Source organism: Tenrec ecaudatus, chromosome 13 (assembly GCF_050624435.1).
Source record: "Tenrec ecaudatus isolate mTenEca1 chromosome 13, mTenEca1.hap1, whole genome shotgun sequence".
Taxonomy (NCBI): Eukaryota; Metazoa; Chordata; class Mammalia; order Afrosoricida; family Tenrecidae; genus Tenrec; species Tenrec ecaudatus.
Window position 1 is genome coordinate 130,988,204 of NC_134542.1, and position 27,609 is coordinate 131,015,812.

Here is a 27,609-nt window from a genome sequence, read left to right on the forward strand (position 1 = left end):
GAACGTTATATTCCACACTTGTGTTTAAAGTCCTATCTTTCTGGGTGCTTCCCACCTCCAGAGTTGTTAGGCAACAAACCACAAGTCATTGCTAATTATGCTGCTGAGCCATTCAGGAGAATCCTTACCCAAAATGAGTGGTGGCTGTGACTGTCGATTCTCCTCGGCCTTTCTCCCGTCTCTGTATCTCCATGGGTTTGTCTTTCAGACTTTCAAGCCCATAATCACACATGAAACATGCAGAGAAAACCAAATGCCCGGATAGTTTTGTTGTCTTTAAAAGCAGTGACCAGGGGAGGTCTGGGGATCCGATCAGTAACGATGGAAATGTCATAATGAGCATCTGACTGTGTGCAATCACCTTAGAAAGTGCTTTCAGGTCACCTGCCACAGCAGGGTCAACCTTTTATGCCCTTTTCCTCAGCTGCCCACTGAGATCTTGAGCCTCAAGTTTTCATTACTTTCCTCTTTCCGGTGGCTTCTCTGTAGGCCATTGCTCGTCCCCCAGTCAGAGACTTCCCCCTCACACGCTTCCCGTCCAGGCCCCTCTGCACCCTGCCTAACCGCCTCCCTCCCGTCCTCGTGTGTCCACGTTCAAAGTTTCCTCCTTGCCCTATCTCAATACTCTTAACCTTCCCCAAACTGTCCTCTCGTAGCAGCAAAACAACACATGGTCAAAAGAGTGGGTTGGGGAAATAACACGAGAGGCTTGCTTTTCATTAGAACTGCTTCTGGATGGTTAATTTTTTTATTTTCAAAGTTTATTGTCACAATTCATATCATACAGTTCAGTGGTTTAAACATATTAAAAAGAGTTGTACCGTTATCACCACAATCAATGTTAGAACATTTTTCCTTTGTCCTCATTATTAATAGTTCCTCATTTCCCCAAACCTCCCCTGCCTTAACTCTAAGGACCAAGTTACTGTCTATATAGATTTACCTGCCCTGGATTTTGTATGAAGAAAAGCTTAAAACAAGAACCTAACAATAACATGATAAAACAGAAAAACCTCGGTCAAAAAGAAAGCAGAAAATAATAAGAAGGAACAGATTCTAAGTGGGAGGAAAGGGAGAACACGTGATAGGGTGGCCCTAACTACGTCTGCATTGGCCCACTTGCCGTTGCATCGTGCTTGGTAGTGAGAGGGAATTCACTGGAAGCTTAATCTCCCGGCAACCCAGCAAATGGATCGTGGGCTTTCCTTGTCATTCATAGCCTCTGCAACCCAGGTGCCCAGAACTTAAGCTCTAATACAGTTCCTTTCGCTGTCTGATATTTCAAGAATTGCCATCCTTGTATCACACACGCTGGTGTGCTTCTTCTCTGTGGACTTGGCTGACACCTCACTTAGGTGGCGTCTTGGTTTTTGACAAGCCTGTAAGACCGTAGATATGATTCTTTCTGATTGTCTGGCGCAGTCTGATTTTTTAAATTTTTTTATCGTACTATGCTTAGCACCTGTATCTTAAATATGAATGGTTAAACTTTTTAACCTTAAGCTTATAATTCTTTGAAAATGAATCAGTCATTCTTGATAACTTGATAACTGCAGGGTGGCCTTATGAAAATAATTATATTCCCAAGTTCATATTTTAGACCTGTGATGATGCCCTGTCACCTATTTAATAACAATATAACTTCACTTGTATGAGGGGCATTAATTTTATCTTTGGGAAAAATTCTTTGATTTCAGTTTTTAATCAACAATCTCGGAAGGTCCCTGTGCTGGTCCATCTTTTGGAAGCGCAAATTATGCTGGTAATGATTCAAGTGATTTCAGCATCTCCTCTGGACCTGGGCTTTGCACAGGGCCCAATAGCTGCCGTGAAATGCTTGTGACTGGTTGCCCAGCGGTGCTCTGCCTAGACTGAGCATGTAGGTCTCTTATACGAGCCCAGGTAGACTAATTAAATCCTTTGGTTTGTCCTCGCTTTTGTCTATAGCAATCTGAGCTATCAGCTGAAGATAGCCCAGAAAAATTGGGAGCCTCCCAGCTACAACATCGGAAAATTATATCCTTGAACAAACAGATTGTGCAGAAGACCAAACATCTGGAGGAGGTTGGTGTTTTCTTGTTACAATTTTATCCAAGTGAAATGAAACCATTCAAAGAAGGGAGAACTTGGGGAAGAATTAAGATACTCCTGCAGACTGGTTGAAAGCAACACTCTGTGACCCTTGGGGCAGTGAGCCGCCACTTGGTTTCTCAGCGAGCTGTGACGTGAGCATGTGCACATCACTGTCCCCAGGTTGTCCGTGGTTGCTTTCAAGCTACATGGGCAGTTGAATATTTCCATTAGAGACTACAAGGTTTGCACAGTCTAAAATAAGTATTATCTGGCCATAATAGAAAGTGTATGCCAACCTCTTATTTTATAAATGGTCTCCAGAATGCCTTCCACTTCTGGTAGTCTGTGATTCTATTTGCCAGAAACCATGGTGGCAGCAGTTGGCAAGCGATTTTGCATAAGCCTTTTGGGACCTTTGAGCTCATCACTTTTTATTCACCTGACTCCCCTACTAATTAGCAAATACTGAAAAGCAAGTTATAGTGAATGTGTGGGTGTGTACATACACTATACATATGTTGAATACATTATTCAAAGTATGTTGAATACATTAAAATAATTTATTATTAAATGCTTTAAGCACCTTTTTCAAACATAAGATTAAACCCCAAACCAAACTCACTGCCATCGGGCCGCTTCTGACTCACAGCACCTCATAGGACAGAGTTGAACTGCCTCTGTGGGTTTCTGAAGCTGTGGATCCTTATGAGAGCAGAAAACCTGGTCGTTCTCGTTTGGAGCCATCTGTTGGCATGACCCACTGCACCGCTGGGGCTCCTGAAGTTAAAATTATTCGTGCAAACAAGCCAAACCGTGTAGAACTCTGTAAAGATGGAAGCAGACGTCCACGTCCATCCTCACCCAGTCACACACCTTAGCAAACCACTGTGGTCTGCCGTGTTTTCTGCTAACCTTTCTTACAGTGGGCCTGCCCTGCTCATGCAGCCACAGGTGCATCAGAGAGGAACCTGCTGAACAGGTGGTTTTCAGTGGGGAGCTGGTTGGGAGCATATCGTAGGCTTTTCTTTGCTTTTCCTTTTTTCCTTCAAGATGCTTCTGTGGTGTCACGTTCCCAGCATCTATATACTGTCTTGCTCTACCTCGTGCTAGGATCCTTAGTGTCGAGGAGCAGTTTGAGTCTGTGAATGGGCAAGCTGGTGAACTGCATTCATGGGAGCCATTCAGAAAGGCAGCTAGTTTCTTACTGTGTTTTGTTTTGTTTTTGTCACTGATATGTTGTTGTTTTGTTGTATATTGTTGCTTGGTTTTGCTCTGTCTTGTTTTTATGCATGTTATTATCTCTGCAGGTCTTTCTATATAAGATAGGCTGGATGAACAATCTGGAGGAGAAAACAATGGGACCGACAGTTCTGGGGGACATGGGAGAGGAGGAGGTGGGGGAAAAGGTAGTGGTGTTAATAAACCCAGGGACAAGGGAACAACAAGTGATCCAAATCAGTGGTGAGGAGCGTGTGGGAGGCCTGATTGGGCATGATCAAGGGTAATGTAACCAAGAGGAATTGCTGAAACCCTGGTGGGGACTGAGCATGATAGTGGGCAGGAGGAAAGTCAAGGAAAGAACTGGGAGGCAAAGGGCATTTATAGAGGTCTAGAAAAAGACATGTATATATGCAAATATATTTATATATGAGGATGGGGAAATAGATCTATGTGCATATATTTATAGGTTTAGTATTAAGGTAGCAGAAGGACATTGGGCCTCCACTCAAGTACTCCCTCAATGCAAGAATACTTCTATTAAAATGTCATTCTATGATGCTCCCCTTCCCCCCCACACACAACTGCTGAAGACAAAGCAGGTGAATAAGCAAATGTAAAGAAACTTAATGATACTCGGCTATCAAAAGATATAGCCTCTAGGGTCTTAAAGACTTGAAGGTAAACAAGTGGCCATCTAGCTCAGAAGCAACAAAGCCCACATGGAAGCAGCACACCAGCCTGTGTGATCACGAGGTGCCAAAGGGATCAGTTATCAGGCATCAAAGAACAAAAAATCATATCATTGTTTGCTCACCTCCATGATACTATTGCTGAAGACAAATGGGTGCATAAGCAAATGTGGCGAAGAAAGCTGATGATGCCCAGCTATCAAAAGATACAGCATCTGGGGTTTTAAAGGACTGAAGGTAAACAAGTGGCCATCTAGCTCAGAAGCAACAAAGCCCACATGGAAGAAGCACACCAGCCTGTGTGATCACGAGGTGTTGAAGGGATCAGGTATCAAGCATCATCAGAACAAAAAATCTTACCTTAGTGAATGAGGCGGGTAGTACGGAGTGGGGACCCCAAGCCCATTTGTACGCCACTGGGCATCCCCTTACAGAAGTGTTTCGAGGAGGAGATGAGCTGGTCAGGATCGATGTAGCAACAATGAAACATATAACTTTTCTCTAGTTCCTAAATGTTTCTGTTCCCCCCCCCCCATACACACACACGGACACACACACACACACACACACACACACTATCATGATCCCAATTCTGCCTTGCAAGTCTGGCTAGACCAGAGGATGCACACTGGTACAGATAGGAACTGGAAACACAGGGAATCCAGGATAGATGATCCCTTCAGGACCAGTGGTGTGAGTGGCGATACTGGGAGGGTAGAGGGAGGGTGGGTTGGAAAGGGGGAACTGATTACAAGGATCTACATGTGACCTCTTCCCTGGAGGACGGACAAGAAAAAATTGGGTGAAGAGAGACGTCGGACAGAGCAAGATATGACAAAATAAAATTTTATAAATTATCAAGGGTTCATGAGGGAGGGGGGAACAGGGAAGGAGGAGAAAAAATGAGGACCTAATGCCAGGGGCTTAAGTGGAGAGCAAATGTTTTGAGAATGATGAGGACAATGAATGTACAAATGTGCTTTACACAAGTAATGTATGTATGTATTGTGATAAGAATTGTATGATCCCCTAATAAAACAATTAAAAATTGAGATGTGAACATTAAAAGAAAATAGAAAGGCAGCTAATTGACCTAAATTTGATACCTGATTTTATCAATTATGAAGTCAGACCTCAGAAAAGTAAGCTAAACCCTGAATCTTACTTTCTCATCTATAAAAATCCGAAACATAACTTTTTTCATTGGATACCAGGCTTCAGTGATATACTTCATGCTGAATCCTCAGTACATCACCTGGCATGTAAACCAAAAAGACCTGTTGCCATTCGGTTGATTCAACTCCTGGTGACCCCTGTGTGCAGAAAACAAATGTGCCCAAGAGGGTTCAAGGTCATGACTGTGGGAAGTGATCACCAGGCCTTTCTTCCAAGGTGCTTCTGAGTAGTTTCAAAATGCAGAGTTGGGTTAGTGGTCAGGTACTTGGCACCTTTTGAACTAGAGAACTGACTGCCTTTTTGTATAGCCGGGGTCAATTCAATGGGAAGGATTTTGTTTGAAGAGGGGTGTGCATGTGTTGTTATCCATTGCACCTGCTGGCAGTCCTTCTAAAGTGCCCATGTTTTCTCATGGTCACAGCCTTCTGAGATTCCTCTTTCTCATTGATTTATTTATTTTTTACCTTCTCAATTATATAAGATCAAATAAGCAAGTGTCTTTTCTTTCTTCGTTTACAGCTGCAAGCAAATCATGCCAATTTACAAGCCAAGTACTGTGAGCGAAAGAAAACGCTGGCAGAGGTGAGAAGAGTTTCCGTTCCTCTCGGTCCTTTGCCACTTGTGTCTCTCATCGGCACTAACGGGGTGCTGTGCCTCACCATCCTGTGTGGAGGAGACTGATCCCATTCTCAGGGGACCTCAGATGGTGTGTAACTAGTGTCTGTGGTTTGTCCACACTGCCATATTCTTAACTAGTGGTTCTCAACCTGTGGGTCATGACCCCTTTGGGGGTCAAATGACCCTTTCACTGGGGTCACCTAAGACCATCAACAACCACATAAATATTACCCAATATATAATTACATGTTTTGTGATTAATCATTATGTTTTAATTATGTTTAATTAAGTTCAAATCGCAGCAATGAAAATACATCCTACATATCAGATATTTACATTATGATTCATAACAGTAGCGAAATTACAGTTATGAAGTAGCAACGAAAATAATGTTGTGCTTGGGGGTCACCGCATCCTGAGGAACTGCATTAAAGGATCGTGGCATTAGGAAGCTGAGAACCATTGTTGTAAAGTATCAAGTGTTCTTCGTGGGGGCATCACCATGGGCTTCAAGAGTCAGGGCAGACCCCTGAGGGGACAGGCACTCCAGGCAGAGGAGTGGCCCGTCAGGTCAGGTGTCATCGTTCACAGTAAATGACCCCTGCTTCTCAAACAGGTCTTACAATGCTTCCAAAATGCCAAATTCCTGGCGAATGAGAGGTCTTTTTTAAGGAACTAGAAGCACGGTGTGTTAACAGTTTGTGTTCTGAGTTATCTCCTAGGTGGGACCCACGAGGAAGAGGTGGGAGGTGTGGGGTGTGATTCATTTTCTAAGTGGAGGGGCATGTCTGCCGTCTCATATCATCACTCCCACGGGTGCCAGGTGAGAACAAATGATTCCAACACCCTGCCGTGGGGAGTGTTGGGCCCTGTCCATTGTTTAGTGTCCACAGAGAGCCATTGTCACCGGGATCCGACAGTTCCCTTCATCATGAAACTTGTGTGGATGCTGTAGCTGGGCTTTGAAGGGGCCTCATGTAGTAACCCTTAGAGCTTTCCAGGCCATTTGGGAGTAGGACTGATCTCAGAATCACCATCACCTCTGATGCCAGTCCAGCTCCTACTTTTCTAAAATTTACATAAAAGTTGCCAATTAAAAATGCTTTTTTTTAGCATCCTGCAGCATTTCATTTGCCACATTTTTGGTTCTGGCCTGAATTGGTCTGCTCAGTGTGTGTCACAGTATTTGAAAAGGGCAGGCATAAGAATGTCAATTAGAATTTTTAAAAGGCTTTCATTATTGTGCCTGCCTTCCGCTTGGACAGATCGCCTTCCTATGTGCTGTCTGGTGGCACACTGGTTACACATTGGGATGCCAACGGCAAGGTCGGCCGCTGGAAAGCACCAGGTGTTCCGCACGAGAAAGCTGAGTCTTTCTACTCATGGGACACGTCACTGCCTCAGAAACCCAGGGGGCAGTTCTGCTCTGTCCTGCTGGGTGACGTGAGTGACAGTGAGACGACTGTCAGTGGCAGTGAGACGACTACATTCCTTGTGCCTTACATGACAGATTCCTAGGGACAGCAATCCCTGCCAAATTGTGTTTAATGTTACAGTTTACAACGTTAAAGATCAATCTGTGTGTAACAATCTGGAAGAGGTGAAGAGGGAGACACCCTCAATATCAGTTTTGCAAAACACCTAGATGCCTGCAGATGTGAATCCTCCCTGGCTGTACAGTGGCCTTTTGCATCTCTCTAACTCCTGGATTTGTGAGCGCCTTGCATGTGCTCCACGTGGAGGGTGTGACTTAAGTCAGTAGTAAGAGATAAGCGTCCTCGCTCCACATCATAATAGCACTGAAGGAGGGACCCTGGTGGTGTAGTGCTGTATGCTCCTTTTAGGCACAGATCTACATGGTCAGCAGTTCAAAACCACCAGTGGCTCTTTGGGAGAAAAACTGGGCTTTCTGCTCCTGTAAACAAAGTCTCGGAGCCCAGCAGAGAGAGGGTCTCTGAGTCAGCACTGACTCGATGGTAGTGAGTTTGGTTTGGTTTGAGTGTGCTCTGGCCGTAGGGCTTGTGTTGGACAGGGGCCCTTTCAGCACACTGTTATAGCAGTTGTTCTGCACAAAGCAAAGGGGTTCAACAACTAACATGCTATAGACCATGTGGTTGGTTGCCAGAATTTGAAAGCAGACAGTCTGGCTCAGCGCTCTCTTGCCTGGCTATCAGATAGGGTGATCAAATTCCCTCTAGACCTCTGGGACGCTGTAGACAGCCCAGTGCTGACCAACCACATGAAGATGCTGGCTTCTTTGGGCAGGCTGACGAGCATGCCCTGCGGAAGTAACGGCCCTCATCTCTGCACCCCAGTCTCCTGCCGCTTCAGGATCAGGGCTTGGGCAAACCATCTCATTACCAGTTTTACCTTTTTGGTAAAACCTGCCCTTCTGAGTTATCCTAGTGGCACTGAAAATGGGGAAGCCATTCTTTCTGATAAATGCAGGAAAAGCAAAGCATGAGCAGTGGAGGACAGGTGGCCGCATGTCATGCAGGAGGCTGTTTCAAGACGGCGGTGGCCCTGGCTGGTTCTGCTCTGCTGTGGGCAACTGTGCTACAACCTGCCCACTTCAGCTGCCACAGTTTTGATTTGCTATGTGCAAGGTTATGTCTTTATAGACACAGGCTCTAAAGACCCTTATCAGCTGCTGCTTCAAGTGACAATTCATTCGTTCGTTGAGTGATAACAGTTTTTTATGGTTTTGTCTTTTTTCCAAATGTTTGATAATTCTTGGTTGTGTGCTCACCTTTCATTCTGAAGGTCCTTGTGGATACTGGGTCCATTTTTTTGCAGCCATGTTACGTGATTATTCTAGAAGAATGGGGCCCACTATTGGGGGTATTCTTGGATGGGTGGGTTCTTTCCCATCATCACCGGACTATTCCCAGATGTTTGGGACCCTGCCCCACCCAAGACTCCGCACCAGCTTTTGCATTTAGTGAGACATGGTGCGTTGCCTGGCTGTCCCTTCAGCAGATGCCAGCCCTGCAGCCTATCTTATGTCCTTCAACTCCAGAAAGTAGTCTTGAGTCCATTCCAGTCTGCTGGCCATAATTCTTATCCCCTGAGCCACTTGACTCTGGATCCAGCATCATAGCATGGATTTCTTGGGACTTGAGACAGAACAGAATTGCTATAACGATTTGCTGTCAGCTGGAACCTTTTGAAAATATTTTAAAGCTCATTCTTTGAATAGGCAACATTCATATGATTCATAATTCAAAAGGTAGTTCATACCTTGTAACCCAAGCACCCAGCTGCCTACTTAGGCAGACAGAGCACCCAGTTTTCAGAAATCGTGTTTGCATACGCAGGCATCTACATGTACATAAAGTGTCCATTCCTGTACATGATCAGAAGCATGTTGTGCCCATAGTTTTGAACCTTGGTGTTTTTTTTTTACCTAGCAGTAGGTATTGGAGAGTTTATGTAGCAATATAGAAACAAGCTGATTCTTTCTTAAATTGCTGCTTAGCATTCTATTATAATACATGATAATTATGTAACTGGTCACTTTATACATAAAAATCTGAGTTTTTTGAAAAAATCCTTTAATTTAAACCTCCACCTGCTTCACAAGAATCTCAGGGGCCATATGTTTCAGCACTTGACTCCTTGAACCCGGCAGCCTCCCCACAGGAGAAAGAAGTGACACTCTGCTTCCCTAAGGGTGACAGACAGCCTTGGAAGCCCATGGGGCAGCTCTGCTTTGTTCTGCAGGATCGCTAGGAGGCTGAGTTAACTTGAGGATCGCCTCGAGGTAAAACCACCTGAGAAGGTCAGAGCTTAACCATGCCCCTGCTAACCATCATAAAGATGGCATTCTGAGATCTAAACCCAGGGCTGTCTGGCTTCCGTAACCACTGCTTGCTGCTGAAAAGCACCTGCTTTGGTCATTCACCCATTGGCTGTTACAATTTAACGCCATTGCCAAAGTTTCGGTGGTCATCAGCGTGGGTCAAGAAGGATGTGGTCTTAACCTTCCCATCATGGCTCTCTATCTCCCTCCCATTTCTCGTCTCCACCTATTTTCTCAATGTACTGTACCTGAAGTGGTGTCCAGATGTGAGCTAAGGGGGTGGGTGGGTGTTTATTACTCACTGCCATCCAGTCAATGCTGACTCATAGTGACTCCGTGTGTTTCTGAGACTCTGACTTTATGGGAGTGGAAAGCCCAGTCTTTCTCCTGAGAAGCTGCTGGTGTTTCAGTCTGCCCACCATGTGGATTGCAGCCCAGTGTGTAAGCACTAACCCACCCAGACTTCTTTGAGAGGGAAAGGAGAAGCACTTAGTCTTCTGTTCCACCAAGCAACAGCCTGCATTCTCCCTTGCAGTTACAGAGCCACAGTGAGAAACTGAACCAAGAACAGGCAGCCCTGGAGAAGATAGAATCCCAAGCTGATCCCAGGTAAGAGGCTTCCTCCTGCATTCATTCTCGATTGGAAGTGTGCGTTGACTTCAGTGCCTGGTTGAATGTATGGAGCACTGGACTGAAGAGCCAGGAGTCGCTGGTTCAGGCTCAGACAGGCCCATTGATTTCGGTTGCTGACCCCGACTGCTGTCCTTTAAGCTTCTGCCCACCTTGACCCTCCTGGACCCACATTGTTCTGGACTTGCGTTGGTAGCCTCTCTCTTCCACCCAGTTCCCCTTGTGATCACAAACTCTTTTTTAAAAAAACAAAAAAACCGAATTTACACATTTGCACTGCAAAAGGTACCAGGGCTTTCTTGCCCCTGGGCCACCCACGTCTGTCCCTCAGACTCGCTGGTTGGCAGCAGTGCTGGCACACAGTTAACACATCTTGGGAATGCGGTGCACCCTGTTTGGGGTCAAGTAGCAGCTTTGTTTTCTCTTTTCCCTCGTAAAAGTCGTCACCTTGAGAAGAGCGAGAGCAATCATGTACATTTGACCTTTGATCCCCAAGCTCTTCAGATGGTAAATCCTTCTGGGTGTCACTCCTTTGAATCAGAGTATGGAATCATAAGTAGTTTCAGGCACAGAATGAGCAGTTCTGGGTTTAATGGACATTTTTATTAAAGAAATGCCCACAGAGCCCCTGGCTCTATGCTTAGAAACCCTGTGTCCGTGATGTGGAACAAAGCAGTGTCGGACCGTTGGCAGTCCGTCCATCAAAGTAGTGCTTTGAATGGCCTTCAGCAACGTGTTGCCTCCTCAGAGTGGCTGTTAAACGTAGTTGTGTTGCCTGCTCTGCTAGCAAGCGGCGTCAAGTATATCCAGGACACTTCGAACTCCTTGGTGTTTCTGCAGTTTCTGACAGTTTGGGAATTCGGAATGTTAGTTTGGATGTGGCCTCATGGGCTCTGTCTAAATGACAATAATGTCCGTTATTGAGGAGACGTTGTCACCATGTGTGGGGATCCCATTAAATGTTCTTGGGGGAGACAAAGGAAATTTAAAGGGGTGTCCCCTTTTAGCCGGAGATCCACTTTTAGTGGCCATGCTTAGCCTCGTAATGACCTGTCGTTTGTCGTATTTCTGGTCCTTTCTCCACAGTCTCCTGCAGAACTTGAGAGCACTTGTCGCCATGAATGAAAATCTCAAGCGTCAGGAGCAGGAGTTTAAAGCGCATTGTCGGGTAAGTGATACTTGGGGTTGGCAGACAGTGGACTAGGGGTAGCACTCGTGTCAGATCCCTTAGTCGCCGTTGCCTCCTATATTCACGGTGCAGTCGTAAAGGTGGATTTATGAGGAGGGCACAGATCCTTTGTATGCAGTGGAGAGAGTAAAACTGTCATCGGCACCCTCTGAGGACAACAGAGGTGTGTTAGGGTAGTAACTGCGTGCCAAATCCGAAAATTGAAGCTGCAGTCTAAAGTCAAATAAACTAGGCTGGTTACAAGAACGTTTCATAAAGTATAAAAATAACTCATCCTTAGTCGACATGTGGCCTTTGTGAAAAGAATGCAGTCATTCAAGCCCAAGGCTTTCTGAAAACAGGCCCTTGCTCCTGCTGTCCAGGACGGAGGTCTAAAGTAGGTGTGAGGTGGCGTGGGAGGTTGTAGTGGAGCCAGTGAGTTTTGTTTGTTTGAGCTGTGGGTAAGGAGAGGCTACTGACGCCGGGGCCAAAAGGAAGCTCGGAGCGGAAAAACACACTGACCACCATGGAGTCCATCTGAGTCATAACCAAGTGAAGGTAGGCCTTACTTCAGGCAGGGTGCATGGCCAGTGGAGGAGGTCCTTGGGGGAGGCGGGCCTGGGAAGTCCCCCAGTAAGGTGGAAGAGAAGAAACAGACCACACCCGTGGAGGTTAGCCTCTAAACACTTGTTTACTTCCGTTCTCAGCAGATATCTCTATCTGCTCTTTAAAAGAAAGGACCTTTTGACTGAGTTGTATCCTTCTGGGAGGCAGGGGGCAGTTGATAGGCTGGAAGTTGGGGACTAGCGCAACTAAAAAACTTTTTGTCCTAGCATAAGACTCATGCAGTGTTGAAAATAAGACTTCCAAATCCAAGATGTAGACTTGCCTCCAGTGACTGGCCTGTGTGAGCTGTGTTGACATGTAAATTGCTTTCAAGGAGGAGATGACGCGCCTGCAGCAGGACCTTGAAAACCTGAAAGCTGGTGGAGATGGAAAGGTAAAAAGGACTCCTTGTGTCCGGCAGGTACTGTTGCACCCTAACTAGTGAAAGGATTTCTAGAGACCAGTCTTAGAGACTGCTACTAAAAACGACCTGGTCCTCAAAACACACATTCTAGGCCAAGATCTTCCTCTGATCTGCTGATTGGGCCCCTCTTTGCTGATCGGACTGGGGCTGAGGCTATAGACCAAAGCTTCATAAAGCCTAGCAACATCAACAAGAATATACACACATTAGTGTATATACTACATTATTGTATATACTAACATATACACATTAGTGTATAGACCAAAGCTACATAAAGCCTAGCAACATCAACAAGAATATATACACATTCCCCAACTGTGTTTATCCGTGATGTTTAGACTTCATCTCTCCATTTCTTTCCTCTGGAGGGAAAGGGCAGTGATTAGATTGTACCGCTCCTGGCTGCTCCTGCCAGTTAGAGAAGAGCGCCAGGACCGACCCAAGCCCTGTTTCCCCCTGAACCTCTTCTCCATGTTTAGTGTTCCTCTGCCCAGTTCACCCCCCAGCTCTGCCTAGGATAGACCCCATTTGAGAAAGATACCTCATCAGCTGGTTCTCTGAACAAGGGACTGTTGTGGATTTCCATTAAGCCTTCAATAAAAACAAGGATAGGCGATAATAGTCTGTTTTCCTACCCCAAATAAGATTGTAGGAATCTGTGTTTTTTCTTGTTTCTCTCAGATTTTATTCAAGTCTCGTTTCCTGAGGATCCCTGAGTTCAGACCATGAGAGCTTAGCCTGGCCTTAGATTGTGTGCACCTCATGCCTTGTAAAAACGAGAAACTTGTGGCTTCAGGAGGGATAGAGACTTGTCTAAGCAAACCAGCACTACTCAACCTATCCCCTTACCCCCTCAGCTACCAGAGGTGTCCCCTTCTCCCTCGGTGGCTGTGTCACTTTAGTGTTGCTCAACCTGGGCGATGCCACCCTGGGGGCTACAGAAGCAGGTGGCTCCACTCTGTCATGGATAATGTAGGAATGCTCTTCATTGCCAGGGGGGTGCTAGATTGTATTGTTGGGGTTCTTTTCTGGAATGTGGTCTGTAGGCCAGATGAATGTGGGGCTCATGCTTTGCCTTGTGAGTATGGTGTGGAGGCAAAGAGTAGTGCCTGGCCATGGGGTGGAGAGCTGCCTCCCACGCCCAGAACTAGCAGTCTGCCTCCCATTTTCCCTACACTGGACTCTGGAGGCTCATCAGTGAGTCAGCCTCTGAGTTTGTGTGAAGGGCTTCACAAAGTTTTCCACAAACATTTTGAAACCCCTTTGTACAGAGCAGGTGAAGATTGCCTCTCGCTTTCCTCGGCAGTTACGCAGTATGAGAGGAATTATCATTCACATTTAGAGTTGCCATTGAGCTCTATAACATCTGGGGCTTTCCTTCATGGTCCCTCTCTGAGCATCAGACTTGATCAGTGAACTGAAAATTGTGCTTGGTTCCACTCCCCAACCCATGACTGCCCCTCTGTAGACCTCAGCTTCTGCCCCAGCCCCAAAAGGTGATGATCGTGTTTTTATCACTCAGACGCCCGCCAGTGAAGAGCCACCCGGTGACCTGAGCTCTGTGATGATGCATAACGTAAGTGCTGCCCTCCCCCTGAATAAAGCGCATCTGTACATTGGTCGCCCTCGTCACTCTCAAAACATGTGCTCTCCACCTAAGCCCTGGCATCAGCTCCTCCTTTCCCCTCCCTCATGAACCCTTGATAATTTATAAATTATTGTTTTGTCATGTCTTACACTGTCCGGCGTCTCCCTTCACCCACTCTTCTGTTGTCCATCTGCCAGAGAGGAGGTTATCTGTAGATCCCTGTAATCAGTTCGCCCTTTCTACACCACCCTCCTGGTATCGCCACTCTCACCTGAAGGGATCATCCTTCCTGGATTCCCTGTGTTTGCCAGCTTTGATTTTCTCCTCATCTTTTGGGACTTTGGAGTTAGCATGATCCCATCTCACACCTCTAGCCCCTCCGATGGAGTACCTAGGGGTAGTCCCTGCAGGCCATGATTCAGGCCATGATGTCCCGGCCCAGACATCTCAGCTGGGAAAGAGGGAAATCTGCATTAGGCTGACTTCTCACAACCCACAGGCTCTGTGGGGAGGTGGAAGTGTGGAGGGAAATGTGTTGCTGTGGTTCAGTGCCCCAGGAATCAACAGACTTCCTGGACAGGGCTGGATGGTCAATATTTTTTGGCTTTGTTGCCAGGGTGTTACAACTGTAGCATCCATAGTAACTGTGTAAGTGCGTGCCCATGACTGTGCTCATGAAACCACTAAATACAAAAGCAGGCGAGAGGTGACTCTGTCTCACCGGCTGCAGTGTGTTGGCCCCCTTCTCTGTTGAAAGCAGTCTACCCGCGCCCAACATTAATGAGCTTTTAGAAAGAAGAGAGACAGGGAAAGAGGAGCAGGCCTGCGGCTGCTGAGCTTTGGCTTCCTTCACCGCGTTCCCTGCCCTTTGTACTGTAAGCTCCAAGCCGAATGAGGACTTCAGGGAAGTGTCTGGGACTTGCCTTCATCTGAGTATGTATTGTTTTTGTGTGTGTGCGCACTGGAAGAGAAGGGCACTTCCTACCCCTTTTACAACTTTCTCTGCGCCTGCAAATTGTCTCTCCGTGTTTCCCACTCATGGTATTTAGTGAGAGACTGCTGTTGCTAGCTACCTTTGAGTTGTAGCCCCCATGACACACTTCTGAGTGGCAGGGACTGTCCTAGGCGAGCTTTGTCCAAACCTTACCCTGTTCAGCCCTGACCTTTGTGTTCCATCACGTCAAAGAACATTGGAAAGGCCCGCAATTTGAATCTCAAGGATGCCCAGGTGTGAGTCAGAGTGCTGCATAATCCTAGGACGGAAACACCTCCTTCAGGTGTGCTGCAGGCCTAGGGGGAGGAGATGAGGAGTAACAGTAACTGCGCACGTTGATAGTTTTGTTTAATAAAGGATTTCGTGATTTGTGTAACAGTACTTTTGACTTAACGTCCTAGAAGCCTAGACAGCAAAACAGCATCATCTCCAAACGTTGTGCAAATACAACAGAATTCCATCCATAATCACTTGTCCCCTTATCATAGTTGGAGGGGAGGACTTGGAGGTAACTCGGTTTCTCCTGGTTCCCAGAGGTAGGGTTGTTCTGAAGTGATGTGAAAGAGCGTCAGAGTCTCACAGGACTTGTGGCCCTGGCCCTGAGCACAGGCGTTTGAGAAAAGAAAGGTGCGGACTGCAGAGGGTGCCTGTGAGTAGGACATACTCAGCTTCAGGGGACCCTAAGAATGAAAATGTCCCATTCCCAGATTACTGCGGTCTTTTCCAATTTTTAGGACGACCTCGACAGACGGTATAATACGGAGAAAGAGAAACTGTACAAAATCCGTTTACTACAGGTGAGTAACACCGGGAATCAGGAAAGAAAAACACAAAAGCTTAAGTACCCCTACCGTGGCATGAGTTTCCTTTGGTGTAATGAGAAAGTCCATGTCTAAGAACTAGAAAAACTTGGTGATGAGGTCCCTGTTTACCAGTTTTGTCTGGAGTGTAACAGCATGATTTAAGTGATAATATAAATTGTATCAGCATATTACCTTCAAAATCAACTCTGCTTCATACTCCACCTCGGCACCCAGGGGGAGAGTAAATGCTATTAGCTTTATTTTTTGCGTCAAGATATGACTTCCAATAGGTGTAAGTACTTGCTGAAAATCAAGTATGAGTAAATGTAAGAGCTGGGATTCAAGTTCCAATGTTCTTTTCTAGTAGTTTTCTCCAATACTAAGAGGCTGTCTTAGCCCATGTATTTAAACTAAACTTATGTAGAGTCAAAATTGCATGTTAAAGCCCTAACATTCCCAGTATTTGACTCGTGGAAGGTCAAATGCCAAGTATTAATTTATGTTTCTGTTGTCTTGTTTTGCTTTTAAATTGCATGTGGCTTCAGCCTTCATTCGGTTCTCTGGAAGGAGTGGGTCAGAGTCGGGGGGGGGGGGGGGGTTGGCCAAAGGTGCTATCGGGCTTAGTGTGACCCTGTTTCTCCCCTCTCTGGCTCTTGCTTGTTATGTGCTGAGCTGTGTGGTTAAACTAGAGCCGTGGTGGTAGCAGTGATTGTACCTCGTACTACTAACCACGAGGTCAGCACTTGGAATCAGCCGCTCCACAGAAGAAAGATGCGGCTTTCTGCTTCTCTAAATAGTTACTATCGAAGTAACCCACAGGGGCAGTTCTCCTGTGCACTAGGGCCGTGCCGAGTTGGAACTGACTTGATAGCGTTGTGGGTTAAATTTGGGCTAATCAGATTTACCCTAAGAGCCACACTTGATCAGTCCTTAAAGAGGCGCGGAATGAAATGAGGCCACCACTGCTGCGTATTGGAAATGCCTGACTACTGCGTGCTGCTTGCCCCTTCAGCTCTGCCTAGGGTCCCAAGAGTAGTACATGAGATGGCCGACTTCTGGGAGCTGGCTGAGAAGCAGTGTGTCTGTATAGACCAAGTGGGCAACTCAGTTCTGACTTAGAGCTCCCTGTGGGACAGAGTCGAACTGCCCGTTTGAGTTTCTGAGTCTGTAAAGGTGTACAGGAGCAGACAACCTCATCTTGCTCCTGTGGAGCCGCTGAAAGTCTCAAATGGCAAGACCTTGTATTGGCCACCAGGGTTCAAAGTAGAGGGGATCTTACATGCAAATTACCTACAAAAGGCAGTTTCCGTGCATGGTGGGGCCGAGCTGCCGTGAAACCAATCAGCTGCTGGAAGGTCTGAGGCAGGGCCGGGGCAGAGGGACAGACAGAACAGAACTGGGTAGGAAGAGGCTGAGGAACTCTGTCCTGCTGGGTTTAGTATTGAGCAGATACTTGAAAAAGGAGTCCAAGATGACAATTTCTGACATGAGTAATTGGGCGGATGCTTGGTCCATTCACGGAGAAAAGGCTTGAAGGGGGAGGACAGTGAATGTGGAGTGTGCATAGGAGTGTTAATGAGAACCTTTGAGGCTCTGAAAAGTTGGGGGTCCCAACCAAGAAAAAAGCCTAGGAAGGGGCTGGGTGTGTGGTAGTGCCTCGGAGCTGTTTAGTCTAGAAATTGGGGCCAGTAGTATTTCGGTGCTTACTGAGACTATGAAAATACAAAGCCACAAGGCCCTGGGGCCAAGCTCCTGTGAGCACGGGCTGTGAAGACCACAGGGGAAAGGAGGGGCTCTCCACTGAGGATGCAGTCAGCCAGCCAGAGGGGAACTGGATCACAAGGCTTGTGGGACCTGCAGAGAGCTCAGGAAAAGGGAGTGGTCAATCAAATTCATGGAGTTTACTCCCAGCTCTTGTATGTATATGTCTGAGCAGGACTTTTCCCTGGAGTTTTCAGTGGCAGGTTTTTTACAACTAGGTAGATTTGAACTTTCATCCTCTCGGCCACTGGGCATTTAACCGTTTCCATGGCCCAGGGACCAGAGAGAATGTTAACAGGCCAAGCAAGGCAGAAGCAGAGAATCATCTGGATGTCTCCCAGCAAACATTTGTGGCAACTGACCAGCTCTGTTCCGGGGTGTTGGCAGAAGCCTGGAGACCCACAGAGAGGGAGGAATTAGGAGGCACAGAGCGCCCCACAGCTCACAGTGAACGTGGCTGCAATAGGGGAGAGAAAGAAGTTGATAGCTGAAAGGTGATGAGTCTTAAAGGAGGGTGTGTTTTAGTGGTGGCAGTTTTTTTAAGGAGTCAGGGACTTGAGCATATTTCAGTGCTAATGGCAAAAAGCCAATAGACCAGAAGAGGTTAAAGATGCAATGAAAGGGGTGACTTGTAGCTCAGAATTTCTGGAGAACCCTGGAGTCAGATCCTGAGCACCCACGGGGCATGTAGTCTTAGCGAAAAGGAGAAATGCATCCCTCCTGAACACAGGGACAGAGCCTCCATGCGGCTCTGAGAACTCACCCACGTGCTGAGACCAGCAGGGCTGACGGGGGCAGCAAGTCACAGCTTCTCCTTCCTGCTGGCAGCTGCCAGTGGAGAAGGCAGCTGGTGTTCCCTCGAGTTGTCTGCCCAGTCAGCATAGCAGTCTAGCCACCACACCCCAGTCCCTGGGAGGGAAGTAACTTAGGAGTCCACACGTTGCTGGGGCTTGTCCACGGAGCTGCACCATGGCACAGGTTCTCAGTCATCTGGGGACTCTCCTTGTAATCCCTGGTCCCCGCCAGGACTTGGAACCCATTACCATGGAGTTCTTTGTGGTATGCTGGGCTGGCTAGAGGCTGTGGCCACAAAAGCCCTTCCCATTCAGAAGTCAGAAAATCCATTCCAAACCCCCTAATCTGGTGCTTTCTGTGGTTCCAGTTCACACATAGCTCTTCCCATGTGCCACTAGCATAAAGTCCTGACTGCGCACCAGAGTGGTGTTGGGCTCGAGGTGTGGGTTGAGGGTACGGGGAGATGGGGGGGGGGGGCGTAGTTTGGCTCCTCTGTAAGGCTTTTAACCAAATAGTATTGTTTCCCACCTGTTTATATCTAGGCTCGAAGAAATCGAGAAATAGCCATTTTGCATCGCAAGATTGATGAAGTGCCTAGCCGAGCCGAGCTAATACAGTATCAGAAGAGATTTATTGAACTCTACGGCCAGAGTAGGTGCATCAGCACAAACCAGTTCCTGAGGTGGCCCCGGGAGGGACTTTGCTTTGTCCACGGGAACACAGTAGTGGTGCTGGGCTTCGCAGACAGGGACTGGCAGCATGGAGAAGGCTTCATCACAGCCACGCCCACCGCCAGCACCCCTTAACCCTGGTGCTGGCACTGCAGGCCTCCTGCTGCCCTGTTGAAGGACAGACTGCTTGTGCTAATTCAGCTCTGAGAGTAACATTCCCAAACACTGTTCCTGCTCAGCCTTTATCCTTCATCCTTCCTTATGCTCCCACTCCTCTTTCCAGCTGTATACAAAACATCTTCACACTTACACCTGTTAGAGGTTTCCTAAGTCACTTCAAGGTCAGGTATATATGCCGCTGGTGATTGCCAAAGGGACCCAAAAGAGCCCACAGCCTGCTCTGCCTCTCCGCGCTGTGCTGCGCCTTGCCACCACCTGGGATGCTCCAGGCCTCGCTGTTTTAGGAGCCCAGTAACAGTTGGCATTAGGATCTTTGTGATGGCAGCCCCATGCAGACAGAGAAACGTTGCCCGGTCCTTCACCATCTTCACAGTCACTGGTAGGCTCCAGGCTGCAGGTCTCATCTCGAAGCACTATTTCAGACAAGCTACAACTCAGGATACAGAGGTACTTGAGCAGTCTGGAAGGTTTTCTCCAAGAAGAAGCTCATCCCTCCCCCCTCTCTCGGTGCAGGACAGCACTCTCAGCTCCTCACATCCCCTCCGAGCAGGCCTGTCCTGCTGTTTGCCTACCTGCTCTAGGCCCTGCTGGGGCCCCATCCAAGCTTGTTACCGCTGATGCTGCCAGGGGCCCTTCCACCTGTCACGGTCTCAGACTATTGTCACTGCCCTTGATCCCCACCCTACTTACAAGGTACTTACCAGTCACCTAAGGGAAGACAAAAAGTGTCAAGCCAAATTGTTTTACAGTTTACACATCAAATAAAACACATTCTGGAGTATAAAACCAGGGCAAAGGTAGCTCGCCAAGGCCTAGAGAGGAAATCTCCCAAGGTGTTTTCCAGAGAATCAAGGCCAGAGACTGCACCAAGGACCCGTTTCATGTCCTCTTGAGAGAGCTGGGTTCCCTGTCTTGGTAGTGTGCAGAGGGACGGGAAGAGAATTCATGCCTATTAGGTAGGCACTCACTCTGCCCTGATCAGCTTGTAGATGTTTTGAGGGCATGGGGTTACAAAAGGGAACAAGCTTTGACTCTTGCTCCTACTGTGGGAGAGAGGATGCCCCAGAGAGTAAAGTGTACTCCAGTTCCAAGGTTATGCTACGGAAATGCAGGCAGCGCATCTGGCCTTGCCCTGGGAGGTTGGCTGGGATCGGTGTTGCAGGTGCTGAGCATTTAGCCAGAAGACAGTGCCCGCCATCATTACACACATCACCTCCACTCTGCTGCCCCTCACCTCAGTGAGAGGTCAGGGAGCCGTGTCCTGAGCTGAGTACCTTGCTCGTGCTCACAGCTCCTGATGGCACACTCATGGCCCACACTGGGGTCTTTCCCATCATCTTGATTCTTTGCATCCCTGAGCTATCTGTGTGGCAGGGAGCAGCTTTCCCTGGTTTGCAGAACCTGGGAAATCCTCTCAGTCCTCGAGGCTGTATGGTTTCCAGGCTCCTTCATGGTGACATAGTGGCCTCATCAACCTTGAGGTCTTAGTTCTAGGACACCTCACCTGGAGGACTTTGAGACACCCACTGACTCTTATTCTGATGGGGAGGTTCTTCTGCAGCCTCCTTGGGCTCTAGGCTGGGCCAGTCATGGCCAGCCATGTGCTGTTAGCCTGCGGCCGCTTAACAAATACACACATGTTCTGGGCTTTCCCAAAGAAAGCCAAGCAAATGGCCTGCTCCAGCAGAATAGTGTGTGTCGTCGTATTTCACAGGAGAAGGGGCAGATGTGACTCTATTCATATACTGATTTCTTTGTCTTTGCAGTTTCAGCAGTCCATAAAGAAACCAAGCAGTTCTTCACTTTATATAATACCTTGGATGATAAAAAAGTTTACTTGGAAAAAGAGGTAACAAACAACTGTTATCAAATAGAATCCTTAATTAGATAAGCAGTGCTGTTCACCTTTAGAAGTCCAAATGAACTAGGATGGATCCAATTAAAGTGAAAGGGGCACTTCGTATATGCCAGTTCAGAAAGTGCGCAATTCTTGGGAGTTCCTGGAGTGCTTGGGGACAGATGTCCAAATATGGGTGTGTGTTTTCGCAGCAGCGCCGGTTTTGATGGTAGCAAAAGAGTGTAGTGGCGAGAGCATGAACTTTGGAATTGGACAAATGTAGGTCTCAGGTGAGCCTCATTGTCCTCACCTGTGAAATTGGAATGAAACTTGGTGGTAAAGATCGAATAAGACTGTAAAGTTCCCTGCACCAGTAGATTCTCAGTGCATGTTAATATTATCACCTGTATTGTTTATTATCAGTCAGATAGGGAAATACCTCCCCTGATGCCCATGTGGTTAAAGCGCTCAGTGGGGCAGACCCAGCAGCCACTCCAGGGAGGAAGTGGACGGTCTGCCTCTGTGAAGCATGTACAGCCGTGGGAGCCCTGCAGTGCTCCTCTAGTCTGTGGTAGGTCGCCGAGAGACAGCGTCAACTAGATAGGTACCAGATGGTATTCGAGACCGTTTCTTTTAAGGAGGTGCCCTGGTGGCTCAGTGAGTTAAGCATGGGACTGCTAACCTTGGTCAACGGTTCAAACCCATCACTTGCTCCTCAGGAGAAAGCTGAGACTGCCTGCTCCCCATAAGGATTCACAGTCTCCCTGTCTTCAAGGGTCCCGATGAGTCAGAATCAGCGTTATGGCAGTGCATTTGGTTTGGGATCTTACAGAGCAGTTGAGCTTTATTTGTCTTTGTTTCCGGGGCATTTGACAGTGAGTGGTAAGATCACGCTTTTGCTACATGCTTGAACACCAGTCAGCATCGAGCCCCTGGCTCACGGCGGCCCCTCGTGAGTCAGAGCAGAACTGTGCTCCACGGGGTTTGCACAGTGGCTGGGTTTTTAGAACTAGATCACATTCGCCCAAGGTGACCCTGAATAGATTCAAACTGCAACTTTTTGCTTAGCAGCCAAACTTTAACTGGTTGTACCCCTGGGGGCTCCAGTATTTTAAGAGCTGAGTGTCACTTGGTGGCATTTAAATCAAACTAGGGATAGCAAAACCCGGCCATACTCTGTCCTTGGGGGGGGGGGGGGTGCTGACTGATGAGAGGAATCTGGCCAGTCCTAATTTAGGATCAGGCCAGCCCCTTCCCGAAGGCTTTGCACTCTTTCTCAGCCATGTTTAAAGTGACTATAGGTGCAAGAAGATCGTGGGAGGTTAGTGTTCGCCCTCTCCCTACTGATAACCCCACTGAGCTGGTGCCCTCAACATAGGAAGGGCTTTAGAAGTGAGTGGGAATGTCCGTAACCTTTTAATTCCATTGTCCTACGAACTTTTCAAACAACCTTCTACATGGCCAGATTTGGCAAGATGGACAGGGACTGTTGGTACAGCTTGCCCTCTGATCCCTGATGTTAGCTTAGTATCTTCTCACTTGGAATTACCGTCCTTTCAAAAAACGGACCATCTTCCTGCATTCCAGTGGAAATGCATTGTAAGAAGAAGTGTTTTTCTTTGACCATATGGACAGGACTCTTCAGGGGAAACTATGTCACTGGGAACATGCTGCCCCCTCCCCCATTTTATTGTCACCTCCAAGAACAGGGTACTTCTTTCCTTCCACCCGAGGTATCCAGAGAGAAAGCTCACTTTCAGTTTTTCAGGGAGCTCTCCCCAATCTCCCAAATACATGCCCTGCCGCCTATTGGATTGCCATGTGCAGGGACCCTGTAGGACAGGGTAGGACTGCCCTATGGTGCTTCTGAGACTTTAAACCTTATGGGAGCAAACAGCTTCACCTTTCTTCCTCATCTGAACCTCTAACATTGTAATCAGTTCACAACGATGCCTGGGTTATTTATTTATGTGTTTTTTTGTTGTGTGTGTGTGTTGTTGTTTTTTAACTTAGATTAGCCTGCTGAACTCAATTCATGAAAACTTCTCACAGTGAGTATTTCTCCTCTTCCTCCCATAAACGCCTGCTGTGCCCTGTACTTTGCCTTCAGCTCACCGGTGTACAGCTGTAGTGTGACTGAGAAAGACACAAGACTTAATGCTGGGGGGAGTCCCACCCTTCTGCCCTACTGCTCAGTAGAGATGGACCTTGAATGATGTTGTCTTTGCATTCTTACACAAATGTTAGAGTGACTTGGTAAAATCAAATTGTTGTTTAGTATATAGGAGAACTTTATAATTTAGGTAATAAAAAATCATCTCTGCAAATTGTTTTAAAATAACTTTCAACTCTTCTGGCAAGCCTTGTTTTTAGATTCATGAGCACCCTCTAAGCTGCTTTGTTCAGACAGGAGTCTTTTCCTCCAGACATTGAGTGGCAAGGCCCTCTGGCAGGCTAATCCCTCCAGTCACTGTGCAGCCTGCCACCGATGGCAGTGCCTGCTGCTTTCCCAAGCAGACCCCACGGGCGGGGTGGCACCTTCATTCCCCAGCATGATCTCCTGTTCCCGAGCAAATGACCCTCATTAAAGCTGCCTGAGATCCTAATGGGTTACAGGCTTGAGATTGTCTACTGCTTTGTTGAGTAAAATAAAAGACACGGGTCTCTGATCAGATTCAAATAGATTAGTAACTTACCATCACATGATATTTCTAAAAACAGCACCATCATCCTTATTTCCTGATCCTCAAGAGCTCCTACAGTTTGAGAGGTGCTCTGCTCTGTCAGCCCACCCTTTGGGAAAGTTCTCGTTCCTCGTGTGTGGGCGTGTTCTTCGACCCTTCCGGTAGCAGTGCCTCTGCAGAGCTGGCATGAAGGAAGGGGGATAGCCTGAGGGATCTGAGCATCGGTCATGACTGCTGCTTCGAGGGTTTCTCAGCCCTGGACTTGGTGTTTGTTTGCGTTTAACCTTTTATTTTGAGTTGGGTAAACGTTTACAGAACAATCTGTTTTCCATAGAACAATTAATACGTTTTGTTTCATGGCACTGACTGCAATCCCCACAACATACCAGCAGTTATCCCTCTTCCTCCCTGTTTCCCACCTCTTTCCTTCTCCTTTCCACCCCATTCCCACCACCTCAGCTCTGGCCTTGGGTAAATGCTCCCCTTTTGATCACAGCGATTAATTATCCTGCCTAATGCCCACCTCCCCGGTGTGGTTGTTCAACGAGTAGATCTCTCTGTTCTTGCCCCACTGGGTTTTAAGGTCTCTCGGGAATGTGTAGTCACCTTGAATAGTGTCTCTCAATTCCCAGATTGCTAAAAATGGGACGCATTTCTGAAATAGTACCTATCATAATTCCAAGTAAAAGATACTTTTGTTCATTTTAGTCACATTTTATCTTACATTAAGAAAGTGCATATTAAGTTGAATGAAAAAGGGGTGTGTGTACATGTGTTAATATTCAAATAAGATTAGGCCACTTTTCATTCTCCCTCTAAACTCTGAGATTTCTCAAAAAAAAAAATCAAACTCACTGCCATTGAGTCAAGACTGATGCATAGCAAATCTCTGTGAGTTTCTGAGACTGTCCCTGTTTATGGGACTAGAAACCCAGTCTGAAGGTGGTTTTGTCCTGCAAACATTTCGGATCGCAGCCCAACATGTAACCACTACGCCAGAGTCCTTTAAGTGCCTGAGATCCCATGGGTCCAAGGTGCCTCCAAAGTCTTGATGCCTCTTTCCTCTTGGAACACAGTCTGGATAACAGACTGACTCCTTTACCCTGTCTGCACCACACCACGGGAGCCATCCCCACCCCCACCCCCAAGCCCTGTTCCCTGCTCACACCTCTGTGGTCTGTTTCTTTCAGAGCCATGGCCTCCTCTGCTGCCCGGGACCAGTTTTTGCGCCAGATGGAACAGATCGTAGAAGGGATTAAGCAGAGTAAAATGAAGGTCAGACAAATCTCCTGCTCACTAACAACTGTGCAATGTAATTTTAAAAGCGGACGCTGAGGCTCCAACGCAGCCCAGATTTCACGGCCATGATGAAGAAGCCCCTCGATACACACAGCCTCCTCGGGCGGCTCGGGAATGAGGTCTCAGTCCTGAAGGGGCCTCAGAGCGAGCAGCAGTGGGCAAGGCCGCTCCAAGGGCTGTCGCCGTCCAGAGGCTGTTGCTGGTCCGTGTGTAAGCTGTGTCATGTACTGAATTTCTATGAGCAATATTATCCCCATTTTACAAATGAGTAAACCACTTGGACCTGCAGGCTCCCTTTTCCTGCCCAGATGTTTGGTTTGTGATGTTCTGGCATTAAAATCTGTTCGTTAAGACTTTAGGAGCATTTTAATTCTTCAGAACACCCTGTGAAAGAAGGAGCTAGCCCAGCCACTGAGTTGTACACACAGAAATGGCTGAAACGGTGTGTTTTGCTGTGCATATTTTATCTTTTCAAAACAAATCCTTTTTCCGAAGGCAGTTCTCCTCTTGTTACATGGGGTCAGAAATCGACACCACCACCTAACAATAAGAACATGACCAATGTAGATAAGCTCTGTTCATATGAGCCTGTGAGCTCTGATGAGAGAAGACTAGAACAGAAAAGGCTTGTGGGAGCACTGGAAACAGCTTTGCAGAGACTCGCTCAGGCTGGGCAGTGTGGCTTTATGGCTATTTTCTTCACGGGACAGTTCTGCATGTGGGCCCTGTTTTGTCTATAATAGATTAGACTCGCAGGAGGGTTGAAGAAATAATACACCACTACATTTCCTCTTCCCTCTCCCCAGCTGAATCCTAACTCAAAGAAACATCCTGCCAACAAGTGGATTCTGGTTCATAGCAACCCTAACGGGCAGAGAAGAACCGCACCTCTGGGCTTTGAGGCTGTAAATCTTAATGGGAGTGGACAGCCTTGTCTTGCTCCCTCCGAGCAGCGGTTTAAACGACTGAAGGAAGTATCTTTTACTTCCTTCCTCAACCATCTGTCATTAGGGACAAACGAGATAACTCAGGCCGATCAGCCCCAGAAATGAGAACAGACTTAAGCCAGCGCGCACCTTGTGCAGGACAGCTTTGTTGCATAGAGAGGTAAATGACATTCTGGAAGATCCAGCACCAGCAGTGCGCTGGGTGGAGAACAGAGACCCTGGCCTGTAACGCCCCAGATCTCATGGTGGTCTGTCTCCACACCAGCCACTGCCCCTCATGAAGGCGCTCTTGATCAGAGTAAAGGACTACAAAAATTGAATGCGAAGCCTGTTTACTGGGGAGGCATTCTTGGCAAAGGGACTAGTTGTCTCCCTTCTCCCTTGAGCAGTGCAGGAAGCTGTGGCTTTGTCCCTTTGTCTGTCTGCCCACCGGCAGATGACGGAGACCTCAGAGCAGGGGGCGCTCTCTTTAGCAGGGCTGCGTCTCCAGGGGCTAGGCTAGCACTGGGCCCAAGCTGTTGGCTGCGTGAGTGAACGCAGTCAGTGTACTTGGAAAGCACATCTCAGACATCTCCAGATAGGGTTTGAATTTTGAGCGGCCCAGAATGCGGCGTATGTGTCTGCTTTGCACTCCTGTGAACGAATATATTTTGGTGTGTTTCCAAAGAAGCAAAGCCTTGCCCTCTCTGTATCGATGCTGTGACGAGACCTGCCCGGTCATGGCTGGAGAGTTGGTGTCCATGCAGAGCATGAGCTTCCCCGAGCCCGCATGCTCGGGGTGTACATGTAATAGAACAGCATTGGATATAAGTCAGAAAGTAAGCAGGAGTGGCCCATCTAAAGATTTAGAGGGAAAGGGCCAGCTGGTCCCAGCTATCTTGGAAGAAGATTCAAACTGCCAACCTGAACTAGAAGTTGAGCATCAATTGCAGCACAGACTATATAACTCAAAGGACGAAGAAAGTCTGGGCCTTTGTCCCTTGTAGTCAGGTGTTTTCTTACATTGGATAAACCTCAAAGCATTCTCAGTGCCTGTGGCCTTTGGTCAGAGCATGCCTTTTTACTGGTATTTCTCAAAATGTTTTCAACAGATGGAAAAGAAGAAACAAGAAAACAAAATGAGACGAGACCAGTTGAACGACCAGTACCTGGAATTGTTAGAAAAACAGAGACTGTATTTTAAGACTGTGAAAGAGTTCAAGGAGGTACAACAAGGGCGATTGGGTGGGGCAGGTTAAAGTGAGAGTTACACTCACCTCAAAACGAGCTGTCATAAACCAGAATACGTCTGTGGTGTCTTCCCTCTGGTCCATCAAGGGAAGAGCCAAGTTGGCTGTGTGTCTGGACAGTAAAGAGTGCGTCTAGATGCGTCAGGGTAGTGCGTGACCTGTCATGAAATGAGTGTCCTACGAGGCGTTGTCTTTGTGAGCGCACGCGAATGAGAAGTGAACCCTAACTTTTTGTAGCACATGAAACTCACGTATACAGTGGCGTCATCCGCCCACATCAAGGCCCACCTGAAGTTCTTCAGGATCCAGATCCAGAGGCCTTCCTTTCCGCTGTTCCTGGGCTGGGGCGGGGCACCGAGAACCTGTGGTTAGACGTAGATTTGGAAGTGTGATGTGCTTAAAGGTCAGATCCTG

At 47.4% G+C, this 27,609-nt stretch overlaps 1 protein-coding gene across 2 annotated transcripts in view; it reads left to right on the plus strand.

Annotated features, from left to right (window-relative positions):
- The window catches only part of CCDC93 (CCC complex scaffolding subunit CCDC93), a 104,756-nt gene that overhangs the window by 71,854 nt on the left and 5,293 nt on the right, over window positions 1-27,609 (plus strand). For both annotated transcript variants that reach the window (XM_075530272.1, XM_075530271.1), the window contains exons 12-23: window positions 1,948-2,064; window positions 5,679-5,741; window positions 10,115-10,188; window positions 11,296-11,377; window positions 12,318-12,377; window positions 13,930-13,983; window positions 15,724-15,786; window positions 18,891-18,999; window positions 20,966-21,048; window positions 23,050-23,087; window positions 24,911-24,995; window positions 27,058-27,171. In XM_075530272.1, coding sequence (XP_075386387.1) covers window positions 1,948-2,064; window positions 5,679-5,741; window positions 10,115-10,188; window positions 11,296-11,377; window positions 12,318-12,377; window positions 13,930-13,983; window positions 15,724-15,786; window positions 18,891-18,999; window positions 20,966-21,048; window positions 23,050-23,087; window positions 24,911-24,995; window positions 27,058-27,171 — 942 coding nt within the window. The remainder of the gene's footprint in view (window positions 1-1,947; window positions 2,065-5,678; window positions 5,742-10,114; window positions 10,189-11,295; window positions 11,378-12,317; window positions 12,378-13,929; window positions 13,984-15,723; window positions 15,787-18,890; window positions 19,000-20,965; window positions 21,049-23,049; window positions 23,088-24,910; window positions 24,996-27,057; window positions 27,172-27,609) is intronic.